General features: G+C 33.5%; 1 protein-coding gene across 4 annotated transcripts in view; it reads left to right on the top strand.

Moving 5' to 3' along the window:
• The window catches only part of metro (membrane palmitoylated protein 7-like protein metro), a 104,039-nt gene that overhangs the window by 64,415 nt on the left and 20,465 nt on the right, over nucleotides 1-19,159 (top strand). For 3 of the 4 annotated variants that reach the window (XM_089098440.1, XM_089098442.1, XM_089098441.1), the window contains 3 exons: nucleotides 834-1,001; nucleotides 6,938-7,072; nucleotides 9,756-9,936. In XM_089098440.1, coding sequence (XP_088954566.1) covers nucleotides 834-1,001; nucleotides 6,938-7,072; nucleotides 9,756-9,936 — 484 coding nt within the window. The remainder of the gene's footprint in view (nucleotides 1-833; nucleotides 1,002-6,937; nucleotides 7,073-9,755; nucleotides 9,937-19,159) is intronic. The other variant, XM_089098443.1, reaches the window with a different exon arrangement.

Consider the following 19,159-nt stretch of genomic DNA (forward strand, 5'->3'; position numbering starts at 1 on the left):
AACAGGTACAAGTCACAAGTATTCGCAGTCGTAAGTAGTCACAGTCGTAAGTTGTCATAGTCACAAGTAATCCCAGTCACAGCAACTCGTACTTGCAGCTGAAGTAGTAGTGGCCCTGAAAGTTTGAAGTTAATGCCCTTAACCCTTACTAAGATATTGCAGATTCCTGCTATTGCTATCCTGTTTCTACGCATGTCTTTTGATTTAATTTAGCATCTTCCCCAACATTCCTTGGAGTTTCAGCGAAGTTGAAGACACCGCTGAAGTAAGGATTTTAACCCTTAGCTTTTTTGGACACACCCACGATCAAACATTCCCCTTTTCGGAACGTAAACCATGTATGTTAACAGTGGACAAGTTGCATAATTTACAACTCTTGTCCCGAGGGCTTGGTATCCCCCGAGGCATAGTTATTAGACCTATTGAGCAAAATGATCGCCCCTCAGCCATCTCTTGTCGGGCCTTCCCTCGTCTCTATCCCTCTGAAGGCTATGAAGTGCGAGCGCCTATTGTAATGCTATTAGTATATTATTTCTTCTACAATTTTTTGTAATTTAAATCTTAAGAAGCGAGCACTATTTTGGTACATAAAAAAAGCAAAAAAAAAACAATTATCAAATCATTTTGTATATTTTCTTAACTATATACAATGTATATGCTATTAATGTTAGCTGAGCATTGTCATTTTAGTAATTCACACATTTTGTATTGGTGGTTTTACGTTGTATTTGTTGAACAGTTTCGTTAGGACTTTAGCTTTGTGCATGTGTGCTCTATATATACCATAATTATAAATTTAAATGTGTTTTATGTTTACATACCTCATCTTTTAGGGGGCTACTATCAAAACTGATGAGAATACAGGCAAAATTGTCATAGCCAGAGTAATGCACGGAGGTGCCGCTGATAGATCAGGACTGATACACCCAGGGGATGAAGTAGTTGAAGTGAATGGAATCAGTATGGATGCTAAAACGCCAACAGATGTCTTACGAATTCTGGTAATTCTTATTTCATTAAGACTATTGTTTTGCTAGTTTACACAATAAGGGAGAAATTCGGTAAATAGGTTTTATTGGCATTCTTGGCGTATTACCTTAAATTAGGTACCCTTTTCCCAGACCACACTGCCTTTCTATGACGAAAAAATAAACGTTCGGATGGGGATAAGTCCATTTATTTAGACAGGGAAAACGGGTACAAAAGTCTATATATTTCGATCAAATATACAGCAATCGTCATCAGTAGAAATACTAAAGGGTCGAAAATAAAAACTTACATATTTATAGAAAACAAAATAATTATTTTCGGATCATTCCGATCATTCCGAGAGAGTTCAAAAACAGGGTTCATTCAAACTCTTGAGATGTGAATTTTCTTCTTTAATCTTGCTTAAATGTAAAATAAATTTCTAATGAAGGTGGCAAACTCTTCTGTGTCTTGTAGTTGCAAAAGAAGTGTTGAATTTATAGTTGTACACTTGACAATAAATGGACTTATCCCCATTTGGACGTTTATTTGTTTGGTTTTAATGGTGTTCAAGATAGTTATCATAGTTACTCAGAACGGAAGGAGGAGGTATATTCACACTGGATTTTGTTAGAGGACAGGGTAAATACACTTCTCCCTGGGTGCTTCTAGCCGTAAATTAGAAGTTTACTGAACGGTGAGTTAGTACCTAGGAACATGGATCATAACTCGTAAGTTTGGAGTACCTTTTGTAACAGCGAAGATGGCTATGCTGCATAAAAAACTGTTAGATTCAGCTTTTTATTGATTTTCGCCCCAGCATCCCTTTGTCCCTCTGTTTCGTTAATTTCATTGTTGTATAACTGTAGTGTATTCTCTCTTTTTGTTCATTATTATACTTCACAATGACATGGGTTGAGAATAGATTATTGTTATTATAATAATGAGAGAAGAGGAAGCTTCGGATGTCGTAACACTAAATTTATACTAGTTTAGTAAATCGACTCTTGCAGCTTACGGGGCCAATACATATGGGAAAGTGGAAGCTGTAAGTTGTATTCCAACAAATTTTTGTAGAAGACACCCATTCTGCTTTACCATCATGGTACTATAGCCTAGAATGACCTTTCTGGTTTCCGAAAAGACGCTAGATGCCAGTGGAGATTGAAATTGTCTTTAGTTTCATTTCTTCAACTTTCAGTTTCAGTTTCACCTTTAAGCATAAAATATTTATTGACCAATCAGAGTCTATTCAGTGGAAATTGAAATTGTATAAGTTTCATTTCTTCAACTTTCAGTTTTAGTTTCAACTTTTAGCATAAAAAGTGTTTATTGACCAATCAGAGTCTATCCAGTGGAAATTAAAATCATCTAAGTTTTATTTCTTCAACTTTCAGTTTCATCTTTCAAGCATAAAAATTATTTATTGACCAATCAGATTCTATTCTGTGTAAATTGAAATCGTCTGAGTTTCATTTCTTCAACTTTCAGTTTCAGTTTCACCTTTAAGCATAAAATACTTATTGACCAGTCAGAGTCTATTCAGTGGAAATTGAAATTGTATAAGTTTCATTTCTTCAACTTTCAGTTTTAGTTTCAACTTTCAAGCATAAAAAATGTTTATTGACCAATCAGAGTCTATCCAGTGGAAATTAAAATCATCTAAGTTTCATTTCTTCAACTTTCAGTTTCATCTTTCAAGTATAAAAATGTTTATTGACCCATGAGAATCTATTCAGCGGAAATTGAAATCGTCCGAGTTTCATGTCTTCAACTTTCAGTTTCAGTTTCACCTTTAAGCATAAAATACTTATTGACCAATCAGAGTCTATTCAGTGGAAATTGAAATTGTATAAGTTTCATTTCTTCAACTTTCAGTTTTAGTTTCAACTTTTAAGCATAAAAAGTGTTTATTGACCAATCAGAGTCTATCCAGTGGAAATTAAAATCATCTAAGTTTTATTTCTTCGACTTTCAGTTTCATCTTTCAAGCATAAAATTTTTTTATTGACCAATCACATTCTATTCTGTGTACATTGAAATCGTCTGAGTTTAATTTCTTCAACTTTCAGTTTCAGTTTCACCTTTAAGCATAAAATATTTATTGACCAGTCAGAGTCTATTCAGTGGAAATTGAAATTGTATAAGTTTCATTTCTTCAACTTTCAGTTTTAGTTTCAACTTTTAAGCATAAAAAATGTTTAGTGACCAATCAGAGTCTATCCAGTGGAAATTAAAATCATCTAAGTTTCATTTCTTCAACTTTCAGTTTCATCTTTCAAGCATAAAATTTTTTATTGACCAATCAGATTCTATTCTGTGGAAATTGAAATAATCTGAGTTTCATTTCTTCAACTTTCAGTTTCAGTTTCACCTTTAAGCATAAAATATTTATTGACCAATCAGAGTCTATTCAGTGGAAATTGAAATTGTATAAGTTTTATTTCTTCAACTTTCAGTTTTAGTTTCAACTTTTAAGCATAAAAAATGTTTATTGACCAATCGGAGTCTGTCCAGTGGAAATTAAAATCATCTAAGTTTCATTTCTTTAACTTTCAGTTTCATCTTTCAAGCATAAAATTTTCTATTGACCAATCAGATTCTATTCTGTGGAAATTGAAATCGTCTGAGTTTCATTTCTTCAACTTTCAGTTTCAGTTTCACCTTTAAGCATAAAATACTTATTGACCAATCAGAGTCTATTCAGTGGAAATTGAAATTGTATAAGTTTCATTTCTTCAACTTTCAGTTTTAGTTTCAACTTTTAGCATAAAAAGTGTTTATTGACCAATCAGAGTCTATCCAGTGGAAATTAAAATCATCTAAGTTTTATTTCTTCAACTTTCAGTTTCATCTTTCAAGCATAAAAATTTTTTATTGACCAATCAGATTCTATTCTGTGGAAATTGAAATGGTCTGAGTTTCATTTCTTCAACTTTCAGTTTCAGTTTCACCTTTAAGCATAAAATATTTATTGACCAGTCAGAGTCTATTCAGTGGAAATTGAAATTGTATAAGTTTCATTTCTTCAACTTTCAGTTTTAGTTTCAACTTTTAAGCATAAAAAATTTTTATTGACCAATCAGAGTCTATCCAGTGGAAATTAAAATCATCTAAGTTTTATTTCTTCAACTTTCAGTTTCATCTTTCAAGCATAAAAATTATTTATTGACCAATCAGATTCTATTCTGTGGAAATTGAAATCATCTGAGTTTCATTTCTTCAACTTTCAGTTTCAGTTTCACCTTTAAGCATAAAATATTTATTGACCAGTCAGAGTCTATTCAGTGGAAATTGAAAATGTATAAGTTTCATTTCTTCAACTTTCAGTTTTAGTTTCAACTTTTAAGCATAAAAAATGTTTATTGACCAATCGGAGTCTATCCAGTGGAAATTAAAATCATCTAAGTTTTATTTCTTCAACTTTCAGTTTCATCTTTCAAGCATAAAATTTATTTATTGACCAATCAGATTCTATTCTGTGGACATTGAAATCGTCTGAGTTTCATTTCTTCAACTTTCAGTTTCAGTTTCACCTTTAAGCATAAAATATTTATTAACCAGTCAGAGTCTATTCAGTGGAAATTGAAATTGTATAAGTTTTATTTCTTCAACTTTCAGTTTTAGTTTCAACTTTTAAGCATAAAAAGTGTTTATTGACCAATCGGAGTCTGTCCAGTGGAAATTAAAATCATCTAAGTTTTATTTCTTCGACTTTCAGTTTCATCTTTCAAGCATAAAAATTATTTATTGACCAATCAGATTCTATTCTGTGGAAATTGAAATCGTCTGAGTTTCATTTCTTCAACTTTCAGTTTCAGTTTCACCTTTAAGCATAAAATATTTATTGACCAGTCAGAGTCTATTCAGTGGAAATTGAAATTGTATAAGTTTTATTTCTTCAACTTTCAGTTTTAGTTTCAACTTTTAAGCATAAAAAATGTTTATTGACCAATCAGAGTCTATCCAGTGGAAATTAAAATCATCTAAGTTTTATTTCTTCGACTTTCAGTTCTAAAAATCTTTCAAGCATAAAAATTTTTTATTGACCAATCAGATTCTATTCTGTGGACATTGAAATCGTCTGAGTTTCATTTCTTCAACTTTCAGTTAAAGTTTCACCTTTAAGCATAAAATATTTATTAACCAGTCAGAGTCTATTCAGTGGAAATTGAAAATGTATAAGTTTCATTTCTTCAACTTTCAGTTTTAGTTTCAACTTTTAAGCATAAAAAATGTTTATTGACCAATCAGAGTCTGTCCAGTGGAAATTAAAATCATCTAAGTTTCATTTCTTTAACTTTCAGTTTCATCTTTCAAGCATAAAAATTTCTATTGACCAATCAGATTCTATTCTGGGGAAATTGGAATCGTCTGAGTTTCATTTCTTCAGCTTTCAGTTTCAGTTTGAAATTTCAAGCATAAAAATGTTTATTGACCTATCAGAATCTATTCAGTGGAAATTGAAATCGTCCAAGTTTCATGTCTTCAACTTTCAGTTTCAACTTTCAAGCATAAAAATGTTTATTGACCAATCAGAGTCTATTCAGTGGAAATTGAAATCGTCCAAGTTCCATTTCTTCAACTTTCAGTGTCAACTTTCAAGCATGGAAGGTCTTTTTATTTGGCTGGTATTGGATGCATTCGAGGAAATTGCTGTTTTTGCTCTAATGTACAATTTTGATGCTTTTTGTTATGATTTTTGAGTATGTTGGGTAAGATGCTTACGTATGGGTCGGAAGGTGGGGGGGGGGGGGGCTCGGGCCACACCCTTTGAGAAATCAAAAAAGAGGTCTTCAGGGTTTGAAAACGATTGCTGAAATGTAGCTCATTTGTGACAAAAGGAAGACTGATTCGACACTTTATGTGAGTTGATAATTGCCGTGTAGGCTTTATTGAAGAACTGATTGAAATTGATAAAATCGACTGGTTGCATACTGCTGGACCCAAGCAAGTAATGATGTTGTAATAAATACTTTATTTTTATTTCTGCTTGTGAGGGTCGTTGAATATTAAACCATTACCTCAGGCTATTTCGACAATCGATGAGCTAAATGATTTTCGCAGAAAACTAAAAGGATAATGTTTGTCTACATATGAACTTTAATCCCTGCTGAGCGAATTTTCTCTCGAGTGATTGTGATATTTTTCTAGGAGGGCAATGAGGAGATAGAACAGAAAAATGATTTTTCATTTTTTGTCTTCGGTATCCAGTTAGGTCGTGAAATTTATTAAAAATAATTTATTTCGTTTATATTTATTTATTTTATTATTATTTATCGTTTTGCCATTTTTTTGTGGGGGGGGGGGGTAAGGCTGACTGGTAGTAATTCTGTATTAATTGTGGTTTTGTAAAGGGTGATGTCTGTCCTTACAAGTTTTATAAACTTCAGGTTTTGTTGTTAATGTGTTTTATTTCTTTTAATAAAACCCTTGTTTCTCTCTCTCAGCCAAAAATATGTTTTTTAGTTTATATAGTTTTTTTTTCAACTGTCTTGAAAATCACGTGAGAAGTAACTGTGCACGCTAAATGCTGTTTTTCGTAAGTGGAACCATTTATCAATTTAAGTGAGTACGTCTGTTACGTTGATTCTGTTGGTTGATTCCTTCAACCAATAGAAGAGGCGGAGGTCTTCAACTTTCAACCAGTTCGCTCTTTCATTGATATTCGTCAATCGTTTGTGATATATAAACATTAATTCATTAAGAGATATGATATTGTGTAGTTATATTTTTTATTTATACTTCATTTGTATTTTTGCTTGTGACGGTCATTGAATATTTAGCCAAAGTATCTTATAGTTTGTATAGTTTTAGTTTTTTCACTGTCTAGACAATTGGCAATTTAAGACAGGAATCTCTACACTAGGGAAAATTAACTGTGCACGCTAAATACTGTTTTACGTAAGTGAGACCATTTATCAATTTATCTGAACATGATGTATAATAATATGTATTGTCTTTATAGCAACAAGCTGAAGGAACTATTACATTTAAGATCATTCCGATTGGTAGACGAACTAATATCAGAGAAAGTAAGGTGCGCGTTCGAGCCCATTTTGATTTTAACTCTACAACTGACCCCTACATTCCGTGCAAAGAGGTAAGCACTTTTCTTGTTCATATTTATTTTAAAAGTATTACTTTGGTGTTCATCTTGCTATTGGTTGTGTGGTAAAAAGGAGGAGTTGTATTTGGTCGAAACTGAATAACGCTAATAGACTACCTGTTCTTGGTTGTGTGGTAAAAAGGAGGAGTTGTATTTGGTCGAAACTGAATAACGCTAATAGACTACCTGTTTGATACAAAAAGGTCATATTGGCGATTAGAGTCCAAAAATTACAATCAGAACAGGTGGACATGAGTGTGTCATCATTCATAATACTGTGGCCCAATATAAACTTACATAGACAATATTGACTATACAAGATCAGTTATGTTTTCCCCTCTTGTTTGAAGAACAGCGGCATCAGGTGAGTGTTTATGGGGGGATCGCAAGGGAGAGGCTGTGTCTCCCTTGATTTTTCCCCGATGTTTTTCAAAAACAATCTTTAGGGTATTTTCATTGTAAAATGTCTTTTTGAATATTTTCATGGAAAAAACAGCAAATTTGCCCTTCCCCTATACATTGAAAAGTGTGTCTTGCTGCTCGCCTTAAATTTTTATGAATTGACATTACTCTTTGAGCATATCTTTTGCATTGAGTTTATTTGCCTTATTGTCGTATTGGAAGATGGATTCAAAATGAAACGCCCAAGTCTTAAGCGTGCTAAAATTTTAAACGAAAAAAAAGCGTTTATACTCTTTGAATGATTTCATTGGCCTAAATTATTATCCCGAATTTTGAAAAGGGGACCCACTTAAAAGAATTAAGAGTAACCTTAAATTTTTACTTTTGATATCACTTCACCCATTTGAGATGGCCCTTCTTTTTGTTTGACCCCAGCTGGATCAATGGCCCTTGGTTAAGTTCAGTGGCAGAACCAGGGGAGTTTACCCCCCTAACTTAGACTAAAGTAGTGTAATTTACTTAATTAACGCAAGTTTGCCTTGATTAAACTTGCTCCTAACGCAAGTTTATCGGATCAACCTATTTTGCCCCCCCCCTAAAAAAATCCTGGATCAGCCCCTGGTTAAGTTTGGTAACTATGCAGACCTTAAATGGGTTGATGAATGTTCAGTAAAGTAGTAATATTAATAGGTTCAGTCATGGTAAAGGTATATACCCGTGGTAAATAATGGTAATCATGGTAAATGTATATACCTTTTTAGGTTTAAAGTCATTTGCTTATAATCATGTGTCGTTTTCGTTTTGCTTAATCAGTTGTAAGTGGCTAGCTATAATTGAAGTTTCGATTCAGTTGAGCTGCTATGGCTCTTAATTACTGACAGCTCATTGCCGCAATAAACTACTGAGACCAAAACATGTGCTCTCCTCCAGAACTTTGTATTTTAATCCCTACCATAAATTTTGACAGCACATAAAATTGATTCCACCTTCTAATATAGTGTGAAATTAAGAAAAGTTGTTTCTTTTTTCAGCTCATTATTTAATATTTGGTTAAAGGGTAATTTTGTATGCGAATTTATGAAACTGTTTTTTTTTTTAAAAATAAATGGCTGGGTTTTTATTTTTTTCCTGCAAAATTATTTTGCTTCCAACCTTGAACGCCCTCCTAAAACGATGTAGGAAAATTTTCTGTTTAAGCCCTGTTTATATGGTCAAATTTACTTAACCCTGGTGCTTGACTACCCACTTACACCATTTGGATGCTGAAAATATACTCTCTATTTTGATGCTAATTTGTTTGAGTTTAAGAGGCACCAAGGACTGTACTAAGGATATTTTTCGAAAAGTTTCTGTAGCGATCCACCTATAGTATATCTCTTGTTAAAACTGCTTTGTGGCAAATTTGTGCTTCTGCTTGATTAATAGAAAATACACAAGAAAAACAGAGAGTTGACTTAAAAAAAAATTAAGCCTGTAAATTGAAATTTTTTGTTCGTTTTGCTGGGTTAAAATTTTACACCAAGATGCTTTTCAGTTTTTTGTATCCTTTTACTGGCTAAGAATAGCGCCAGGGATGGCCATCAGGCTATTTGATGCTGATGCATATAGCCATGATTTTAACAAGGCGGGGCTATTTTTTTTTCTCCGGAAACAATGAATATTGTGATTGGCTTTCGAATATACGTCACTAAATACGCCAATGGAATTCCAATTTTTTGGTCCATGAATGTGTCCCCTGAGCCTCCAAACAATGTGTCATTTTAGCTAAAATGTGTCCATCTTGAAACCTCAACTAGAGGTTATTTTTTGTCATTTGTATTATTGACCAAAAGACGCTTTGTATACCTCTTTCGAAGCGGTCAGTTAACATCAAATGTAATGAAAACGTAAAAAAATCCATAAAAACATTCATACAAAATGACTAATTACGACATGTCTAGCAAAACCTAGACGCTCAAAAAAAAAAAGTCCTGAGAAAAAGCACTACTTTGGTGGAAAGTGGCATTTTTCTTACCAAAAATATATATCCAGTTGTGAAGTGTTTCGTTTTATGGTACAAATTTACAGAAAGTGTGCCTTTTTGCCCTTTTCTGTTTCGAATTTCTAAAATGTGTCAATTTTTTGCCCTTTTATGTCATTGTGCCCTGGCAGATAGGAATTTGTCCTTTTGACATAAAATGTGTCCAGTTGGCAACTCTGCTCTTTAACATGAAAGTGTGAGACAGTAATGTATCTTTTTCTCTTGGGTCAAGATGTAAAACCATTTCTATTTAAGGCTGGGCTGGATTTTCGTAGAGGTGAGATATTACACATCGTTAGCCAAGACGACCCATTTTGGTGGCAAGCTAGAAAGGAAGGAGATCCATCAATGCGATCTGGTCTAATACCTTCCCGGGCGTTGCAAGAACGACGTATCCTTCACGAGAGAGCTCAAGTGGATGGAATAGATGAAGAGGGTAAGTAACAATTAAGCTACCATTGACACAGAAACCATCAATAAGAACAAGCTCGACAAAACATGAAAAACTCTACGAGTAACGCAATCGCAGTAAATTTGCACCCTTCATGTGGTATTTTTCTTCAAAAATATAATTCTTTTTTTAAGGTTCACAGTGGAATAGTTTTCGTTCTGAAATGATTTGAAAGTGAATTTTGTATCATTTTTTAAATTAGAATCTTATAAGCAAATGTAGGTAATATAAAAAAAAAAAAATGGATTCCAACTAGACAGTAAAATAATGTAGTCTTGCCATTGTTAGAGGTAAAAAGTGAATCTGAAAAATGAACGACGCAAGACGGGAAAAAAATCGGTATAACGCTACATCCATCGCGAAAGAGTTTAGATGGATGGAGTAGACGGGCATAATAAATTGTAATGAGGCTATTACTTCTGACCGCCTACCCCATCCTTAAAAAAAATAGACAAATTTTAAAAAAACAACAACACAGAGAACCATAGAAAAAAGGGGTTTAAAAGCAAGCGTATTTAAGTCACATCTTGTTTAGGCATTTTCTTTCAAAGTGTAGAAAATGCTTTTTAGTGTTTTAAGCGTATTTAAACTTTCTAAAACTTGAAGTTCTAAATTTGTTAAAACTTATTTATCGCATCTTCTCTTGGCCTTTCATTTTAAATTGTGGAATTATATGAAGTTTTATATGAAGTCAATGACTAATTGTATGAAGTTTATATGATTTATGCATAAAACTTTGTTTTCAATTTACACTATATTTCCTTCTTTAGATAAAAGTTGAGATTTGTCAAAATAATTCAGGTTTAATGCGTACCTTCTCGCCAGAATTATCTTAAAATTATACTATTGTTTTGATTTTCTGTCACAGATCTCATTCTCAATAACATTGTCTAACATGCCTATCCGTCTTTCTTAATATTCATTAAAAAAAAAACGTTAAAAAAAAGAAGTTTTCTAAAGAAAAGTAAAGGCTATATTAAACTTAAGATCAGAAGAAATAAAATCCTACAATAATTTAAACTCAAAGCGACCAGAAATTACTATTAAAGAATAAATGAAACCCAAAACGAACAGAAATTAAATAAGCAATCATAGCAAAAAAACATACAACGGATAGTATTATAAATGAATAAATAAATCTTAAAACGAGTAAAGCTTATGTGGAATATGCAAATCAAGCTTAAAACGAACCGAAATATTTTGCTATTGAAGTATAAATGCAACCCCAAACGAACAGAAATTCAAACAAGAGTTTGGGTTTTGCCTCGTTCTCTCACTTTAAAAGCCTAAAATCTACTGCGTCATTGGCGCTTTACTGAAAACTATATGTGTCTTGAACAGTCTTGAAATGTACAAATAAGATCAAACTGAATTTTTGATGTATAATGCTATTAGTTATTGAAAGATTATTAGTTCAAGATTTTATTTCACTGTGATTTAATTTTCATTTTCAATGCTGCAGTAACTGGTAAAGAAAATATTTGTAATATATTTCGTTTTCAGTGAAGTACCACTCGCGTAGTAGGCTTTAGACTTTTACATTTAGGGAAGGGGGCAGTATCCAAACTCTTGTTTGTAGTGAAGCTATATTTGTCTCGAACAGCCTCGGAAAGAACTAATAAAATTAAACTGAATATTTGATATACAATGATATTAATTGCTGAAAGCTCATCAGTTTAAAATTAAATTTTACTGTAATTTTTATGTTTTTTTCAATGTTGTAATAAGTACAAAAGAAAATATTTGTAATATAATTCGTTTTCAGAAAAGCGCCAATGTCGCTGTAGGTTTAGACTTTTACGGTGAGAGAAGGAGGCAAAGCCCAAACTCTTGTTTGTAGAGAATTTTGTTTGTTTAAAGCTTGATTTGCATATTCAATTGAAGTTTCACTCGTTTTAAGATTTAAATACTCATATATATTAGTACTGTTGTATGTTTTTTTGCTATGATTGTTTATGTAATTTCTGTTCGTTTTGGGTTTCATTTATTCTTTAATTGTAATTTCTGGTCGCTTTGGGTTTAAATTATTGTAGGATTTTATTTCTTCTGATCTTAAGTTTAATATGGTCTCTACTTTTCGTGAGAAAAATTCTTTGTCGGAAAGTTTTTTTTATAAATTTTTGTTCGTTTTTGATTGCCAAAATTCCATTTTTCTGATTTCCTATTTCAAAATAATTTTTTATTCCAAAATAAATTAACAGTTTTGGCAAGAATTAATAAAATTAACTGAATATTTGATATATAATGATATTAGTTGCTGAAAGGTCACCGGCTCAAGATTTTGTTTCACCCAGGGCCGGATTTAAAGCTTTGACGCTTCTAGACCCAATCGTTTTTGCCGCTACGTTTTTGCAAGATTTTTGGGGAAATCCCCACAACTTTGGGAACAGTGAAAGCCGCAGGGCCTATTGGTAAATCCTGGTCTGGTTTCACTGCAATTTTTATTTTATTTTTAATGTTTTAATAAGTACAAAAGAAAATATTTGTAATACAATTCCTTTTAGTAAACTACCAAATACGCAGTAGGCCTTACACTTTTACCGTTAAGGAAACGGGTAGTAGCCACACTCTTGTTTGTAGTGAAGACACTATTCATTAGAAGTGCTTGACCCCTACTCCTTGAAGAAGACCGTGGTCTAACAACCAATCCTTAATCCAATTCTCACTTGTCTTTGAATTCTGTTCTCCCAATTATTATGATAAAAAAGCTAAACTAATTTTGCAGAAATTTGTAGCCACCTTAGTAAGGAATGATAATCTATGAATCTATGAAGCATCCATATTGTTTTGACTTCCAACAATGTAAGCATTACAGCTATGCCAGCGTCCCGGAAATGTTTTTCAGTAAATGAAGAAATAGCCACTCTCAACCTCAGAGTGGTTGAACCACTTATTGGCAATCATTAATATGTGAAACAGTTTTCGTTTTTTACCTTCATTTTGAACATAATTTAGTTAATGTAATCCTAAGATCTACAGTAATCCATGTTTTGCCTTTAATTTACCTAAATTGCAGCCTCTGGCATATGCATCAATTCTTTCATACCTTTTACACTGTCATATTTGTTTTGACAGTGACAAACCAATATGAGTGTCAACCCCGGAAGCATAGTTATTTGGCCTTTGAACTATTTTGAGCAAAATGGCTATTTCAAAATTTTGAACGGATGGCCTTTGGGAAAGTGGGGCGTGGGCTAGTTGCTTATTGATCATTTTTAACTCTTAAAAAAGAGCTAGAAGTTTCGTATTTCGACCGAATGAGCGCCCTCCTGAGTTAATACGACCACCCCTTCCACAAAAACATTATATTCTACTAATGGGCAACTTGTATAAGTTACAATCCTTGCCCCAGGGGCTAGAGAGGATTTCTCAACCCCTAAGTTATAGTAATATGAATTTTAGACTATCTTGAATAAAGTGGCAACGTCAAAATTTTTATAAGATGCATTTGGGGGAAAAAAGTACAAGGGTCTGTTACTTTTTGATCACTTTCAATTCTTGAAAACTTACAACTTATATAAGTTATAATTCTTGTCCCGGGTGTTATGGAGGCTTTCTGAACCCCTAAGTTGTAGTAATTTGAATTTTGGAAGATTTTGAACAAAATGGCTATCTCAAAATTTTTATCTGATGCTTTTTGGGAGAAGGCATGGGGGGGGGGTAGGCCTAGATCCCCTCCGATCACTTTTTATGGTTCTCAAAAGGGTAACTAGGACTTTCAATTTCCAATCAAATGAGCCATCTCTGAAGTTTATACAACCACCCCTTACATAAAACATTAAATGCCCCTGGGGCAAAGCTTACAGCACTTGCCCCCCCGGCACTGGGGGGGGGGTTTGTCGACCCCGGGGTTTTTCTTATTTGATTTTTAAACTATTTTGAACAAAATACATATCTCAAAATTTTGATCGGATGCATTTGCGGAAAAAGGGCCTGGGAGGGGGGGGGGCTCTAGTTGCCCTCCGATCACTTTTGAATCTTAAAAGGGGCACTAGAAATTCTGATTTACAATCGAATGAGCCCCCTCCAAAGTTTATGTGACCAGCCCTTCCATAAAAAAACCTTTTTTTCATTTTACAACACTTGCCCCCAGATTCTGGGGGACTCTTTTATCCCTGGAGTTTTTGTTATATTATTTTTGATCTATTTTTGACAAAATGGCTATATAACAAATTTGATTGGACGCATTTCTGGAAAACAAGGTTGAGAGGGGGAGGGGGGGCTAGTCGCCATCGGATCACTTTTGACTCTTAAAATAGAATCATATCTTTCAATTTCTAATCATTTGAGTCCCATGAAAAGTTTATACGACATCTCTTCCATAAAAACCTTGTATGCCCCCGTGGCATAAGTTACACCTTTTCCCCGTTTTTTTTTTTTTTTGGGGGGGGGGTATTTTCACAATGAAGTTTTTGTTATCTGATCGTTGGACTATTTCAAACAAACTGGCTATTTCAAAATTTTCATCGGATGCATTTGGGGAGAAGAGGCTGTGTGTGTGTTTGTGGGGGGGGGGGGGGTAGATGCCCTCCGTTCAGTTTTGACTCACAAGAAGGTAACTACAATTTTCAATTTTCAATCAAATGAGCCACCTTCGAAGTTTATACTACCACTTCTTACATAAAAACCTTGTACGCCCCCGGGGTATAACTTAAAACACTTGCCCCCGAGCTCTGGGGATTGTGTCGACCCCGGCATTTTTGTTACCTGATGTTTGAACTATTTTAGAAAATGGCTATTTCAAAGTTTATATCGAATGGGTTTGGGGAAAGAAAGGCGTGGGGGGGGGGGGCTGTTGCCCACGGGTCTCTTTTTACTCTTAAAAAGTGAACTAGAACTTTCGATTTCCAATCAAATGAGCCCTCTCTGAAGTTTATACGAGCATCCCTTCCATAAGAACCATATATGCCCCCTTGGTATAATTTACAGTACATGCCCCTGGGCCCTTGGGGGTTGTGTCGACAGCGGATTTTTTGTTATCTGACCTCTGAACTATTTTTAACAAGATTTGTATCTGATGCATTTGGGGGAAAGGGGCGTGGGGTGGGGCCATTGGCCCTCCGATCACTTTGACTCTTAAGAAGGGCGCTAGAACTTCCGATGTCCAATCGAATGAGCCCCCTCCGAAGTTTATGCGACCATTCCTTTCATATGAAGCGCCTCTGGGGGAAAAAAAAAATAATAAAACATTGGAGCTGTATGGGCTTTACTATAGGCAACGCTATAGCTTTACCTCTGATGTTCTTTATTTTTGTTTCTTAATCTTCTTCTTAATTTATGGCGTCTATATAATTTTTCTCTTCCCCTCTTTCTATTTGCTTTCTTTATAAAAATGTGTTGCTGTTGAAGTTTCAATGGAATATTCGACAGTAAAAAGACTTTTTTTTCTTTACTCAACTCGAAAAGACAGCTGCGATAACTTAAAAGACGTTATGCGACACAACGTAGATTTACACGTAAACAAAGCGTATCGTAAACTTACACGTAAAAAAATTGAATAATACCTTAGCTTTTTTTAGTTGTTTTAATAACTAATCCTTTAAAAATGAAAAGTTTTTCGGCATCAAAGATGCGACCAAAACACATGTGGTTGAAAAGGCTCCGTTTACTAACCATTTCTGTGAGTAAGAAAAACGGATATATCTTATCTTGGAAAAAAACTAAAATTCCTAAATGAGAATCAATTCCTCGTAAGAATCAAGCGAAATAATAGGGATTGTGTTGGACCAACCCATTGACTTTTATTCAGTTTGAAGCGGCCAGTTTTAAATGAGGTAGGCGTGGTCTCGGAATAATGTTTCACTAGCGAGATTCATTAGTGTAAAGTATGAATCGCTAGAATAAAATAGGAAACGATTAAATTTTTTGGTCTAAAAGATTTCTCGAACGCTGAAAAATGTGAAATTAAAATACCAAAAAATCTTAACAATATTGAAAAGTTCTACAGTAATTTCACGAAGCACCTTTTGCATCACCTCAGCTGAAGTTCAGCCACTTTTTATGTGAAAGGATGAAGTTCTGACGTGTGAAGTTTGGCTATTTATCAGCCAAAAATTTGGCGCTAATTTTGCTTAAAAACGGACATGCTAGCTTGGATCTAAGCACAAAGCAATTCTCCCTTTATTTTAATTACCTTTTATTTCCCCCCTCTCTCTAAAATCGGTATTCCTTTGTAATCTAATTACGTTCCAGTAACGTGTTCCAACTTTTTATTATTATTTTTTTATTTAATTTTTAGCCTTGTTAAGTTTACTTTTATTTTACTATTCCCTAATTCTGCATGTTTTTTCTTTTATGTATCTCTACTAGTTTACTATCATTCCTCTTCATATTTAATTCCTACAAATAAAGTAATGTGAAGCGCTTTTAGGGGTATACTTTACAAATATTTCTTCTTCTTTTTTTATTGTTGTCGGTTTTGTGTGAATGTAATAGTCTACATTTTCTTTATTTCATTTTTTTTTTCTTTACTATTTTTAAAAACCTTTTGAGGCAAAACAGGTCTCTCCGGAAAAAAACACCTTGATTCTTGCTATCTTTTCGACTTTCTATATATTTTCTGGGTTCCTGTTTCTTCTTCGTTTGGTAATCAGGTTTATTATGCTAGTCTATTACTTGATTTGGATTTAACGCCACTTTCGAGGGGTTCCAGGCTTTTTTTTCGAAAACCCCATACATTTTTTTTAAAAAGAACATTTTATTAATAAGACTAATCAAAATAATAGGTAGCTTTCTTGAATGAGTTGCGAAAGGCAATTCTCATGTGACATTTTTTTTTTTTTTTGACGCCTTTTTAAAATTTTCGGTTACTATAAGTCGTGGTCCGTTCTTTAAACATGATTCCTCTATTAGTAGAATTGCTGTTAAGAATGACATCCAATATCATTATACCATGTTGAAGAATAGATGCCGTCTGAGTATTTTTTCAATCTAGCTCATTCTATTTTTGTGAGCTTTTTTCTATTTTCGGGAACCTTTACGTTCCCGCTCATACCAAGATAACAGCTGAAAAAGACTGACGCTTTTCAAATGTGCCACCCTTTTTTGGGTAGATATTAACAACCCAGTGCGTTCAGGTACATTTATTTTTCAATCTTATATACATAACATGCTAAATATACAAATATCTGGCAGAGAGACAAGCTCGTTTTGCTCAGATAAAATAACTAAAGTAATAAATAACTAGATAAATGGATAATCAATCGAAGAAAGAGAGAATAAAAATAATAGACACAATATTAATTTCTCACCACGCCACAGAAGACACCCCACCCGACGATATACAATTTTTTTTTAATTTTTTTTTTCAACCAGTAATGGCACAACATGAGGAAAATGAAGACCCGAGAAAAAGACCCAAAAACAAAAAACAGCAAATTAATAATAATAAGAAATAATTAAAATGACTAACAACTATCCAAAAGGAAGCACTTCAACTTATTTTTTGAAAAATGAAGAAATTTTCAAAAGAACTTCAAATTTTGTGGATCGGCTCACAAATCGTATCTTCGCCAATTCAAACTTGTTGAAACACTTTATAAATTCCAGTGTAAAGTTGAGTTGAAGGTTATCAAAAAGTTCGTGGTAACGCAACTGTAAATAAGGAGCGATACGCCTCAATAGCAACTGAAATTCTAAGAAATAGAATGTTGATTACAATAGGTCCATCAAAAGTATAGAATTTTGATGCTTATTCAAAATATATAAAATTCATCAAATTTAATGTTACCCATCAAAAGTTACGAGCCTCAAAAAATTTACCCAATTTTTGAAAAAGGGGGAAACACCCCTCAAAATATCAAGGGATCTTAATGGAAAGCACACCATCATATTCATCATATTAGAGAACCCCACTGTAGAGGTTTCAGGTCCCTATATACAAAAATTTGGAATTTTGCATTTGTTTGCCAGAACAAATATTACGGATGCGTGTTTATATGTTGTTATTTTTCTTGTATGTTTTTGCCCAGGGGTGATTGTATCGAACCAATGATCCTAGAATATTGGGAGATGGCTCTTGTTTTTGGAAATGAAAAGTCTAGTGCCCTTTTTAAGCGACCAAAAATATTGGAGGGCATCCAGCCCCCTCCCACGAATTTTCCCCCCAAGTCGTCCGATCTTATTGTTGAGATAACCATTTTATTCAGCATAGTCAAAAGATCTAATAAACATGTCTTTGAGGATGACTTGGTTATAAATATTAAAAATGGTTTAAAAACCTAAGCTGACCTAATCTAACCTAACCTGTCATCATCAAACGTTGCATTAAAGTGAAAGAGTTGACTGGCAACTCCGACTACATCCAAGGAGAAAAAAGGTATTTTTGGACATTCACAGGTGAATATTGACATTCACGAATATCGAAAATAGTTTCCAGAACCTAAATTAAAGACAAGTTTTGTGTATCATGAATTAAAAAAAAGAAAGAAAAACATACAGCATATATATTCCTTTCCAAACCAATATTATTCTGAAACAAATGACATATTGATCTCAGGATTGTATCCAGGATTTTCTTTTTCAGGGGAGAGGGGGTTACAAAAACTTTACTTTTTTGGGAGGGTGGGTGGGTTCAAACTCCCTAGCCCCCTTGATATATCAATTATTTTTAAAAGTACTCTATTATCTTCGAGCCAAGTCTTGAGTGCCAAGTTTTTTAAAGGCGAAGTCCCAAACTTAATCGCAGCTGAAGAAAAAGAAAAAAAAATTGAAAGAAGGCCAATAAAGGAGTTCAAATCAATGACCCATTTATTGGATCAAGGCAATTGGTTGACTTTTTACATTTTACATTTATAAGGAAATTAAAAAAAAACGGCAAAAAACTTCAAACTTAACTTTATAAAAAATAAAACAAAAATCTTGAAACCAAGTCATTTTTTGGAGCAAAGTGGTTGATTGGCTTTTTACAATGTAGGTTTGTAAAGGAGTTCTTGAATTCTTCACTTTTCAATTCCAGCACAAAACAAGAGAAGTTACAAGGTTTTTCTAAGATTTCAGGGAAAGTAGATGTCTGCTTTTAGTTTTCTGCCGTTTACTTGGATCGCAAATCCAGGGCATACAAGTTATGGCAACACCGCCAAATTAATTCTAAATAGTTTGGCTACACAAACTAAAAAGGTGTATAATGGATAGATAGGCTGATTCCTTCTAGCGTAGTCTCAAGTAGTGTAATTTACTGAATTAACGCAAGTTTGTGTTAATTAAATTT

The sequence above is a fragment of the Artemia sp. Qi Xiang Cuo genome, chromosome 12 (assembly GCF_049724085.1).
Source record: "Artemia sp. Qi Xiang Cuo chromosome 12, ASM4972408v1, whole genome shotgun sequence".
Classification (NCBI taxonomy): domain Eukaryota; kingdom Metazoa; phylum Arthropoda; class Branchiopoda; order Anostraca; family Artemiidae; genus Artemia; species Artemia sp. Qi Xiang Cuo.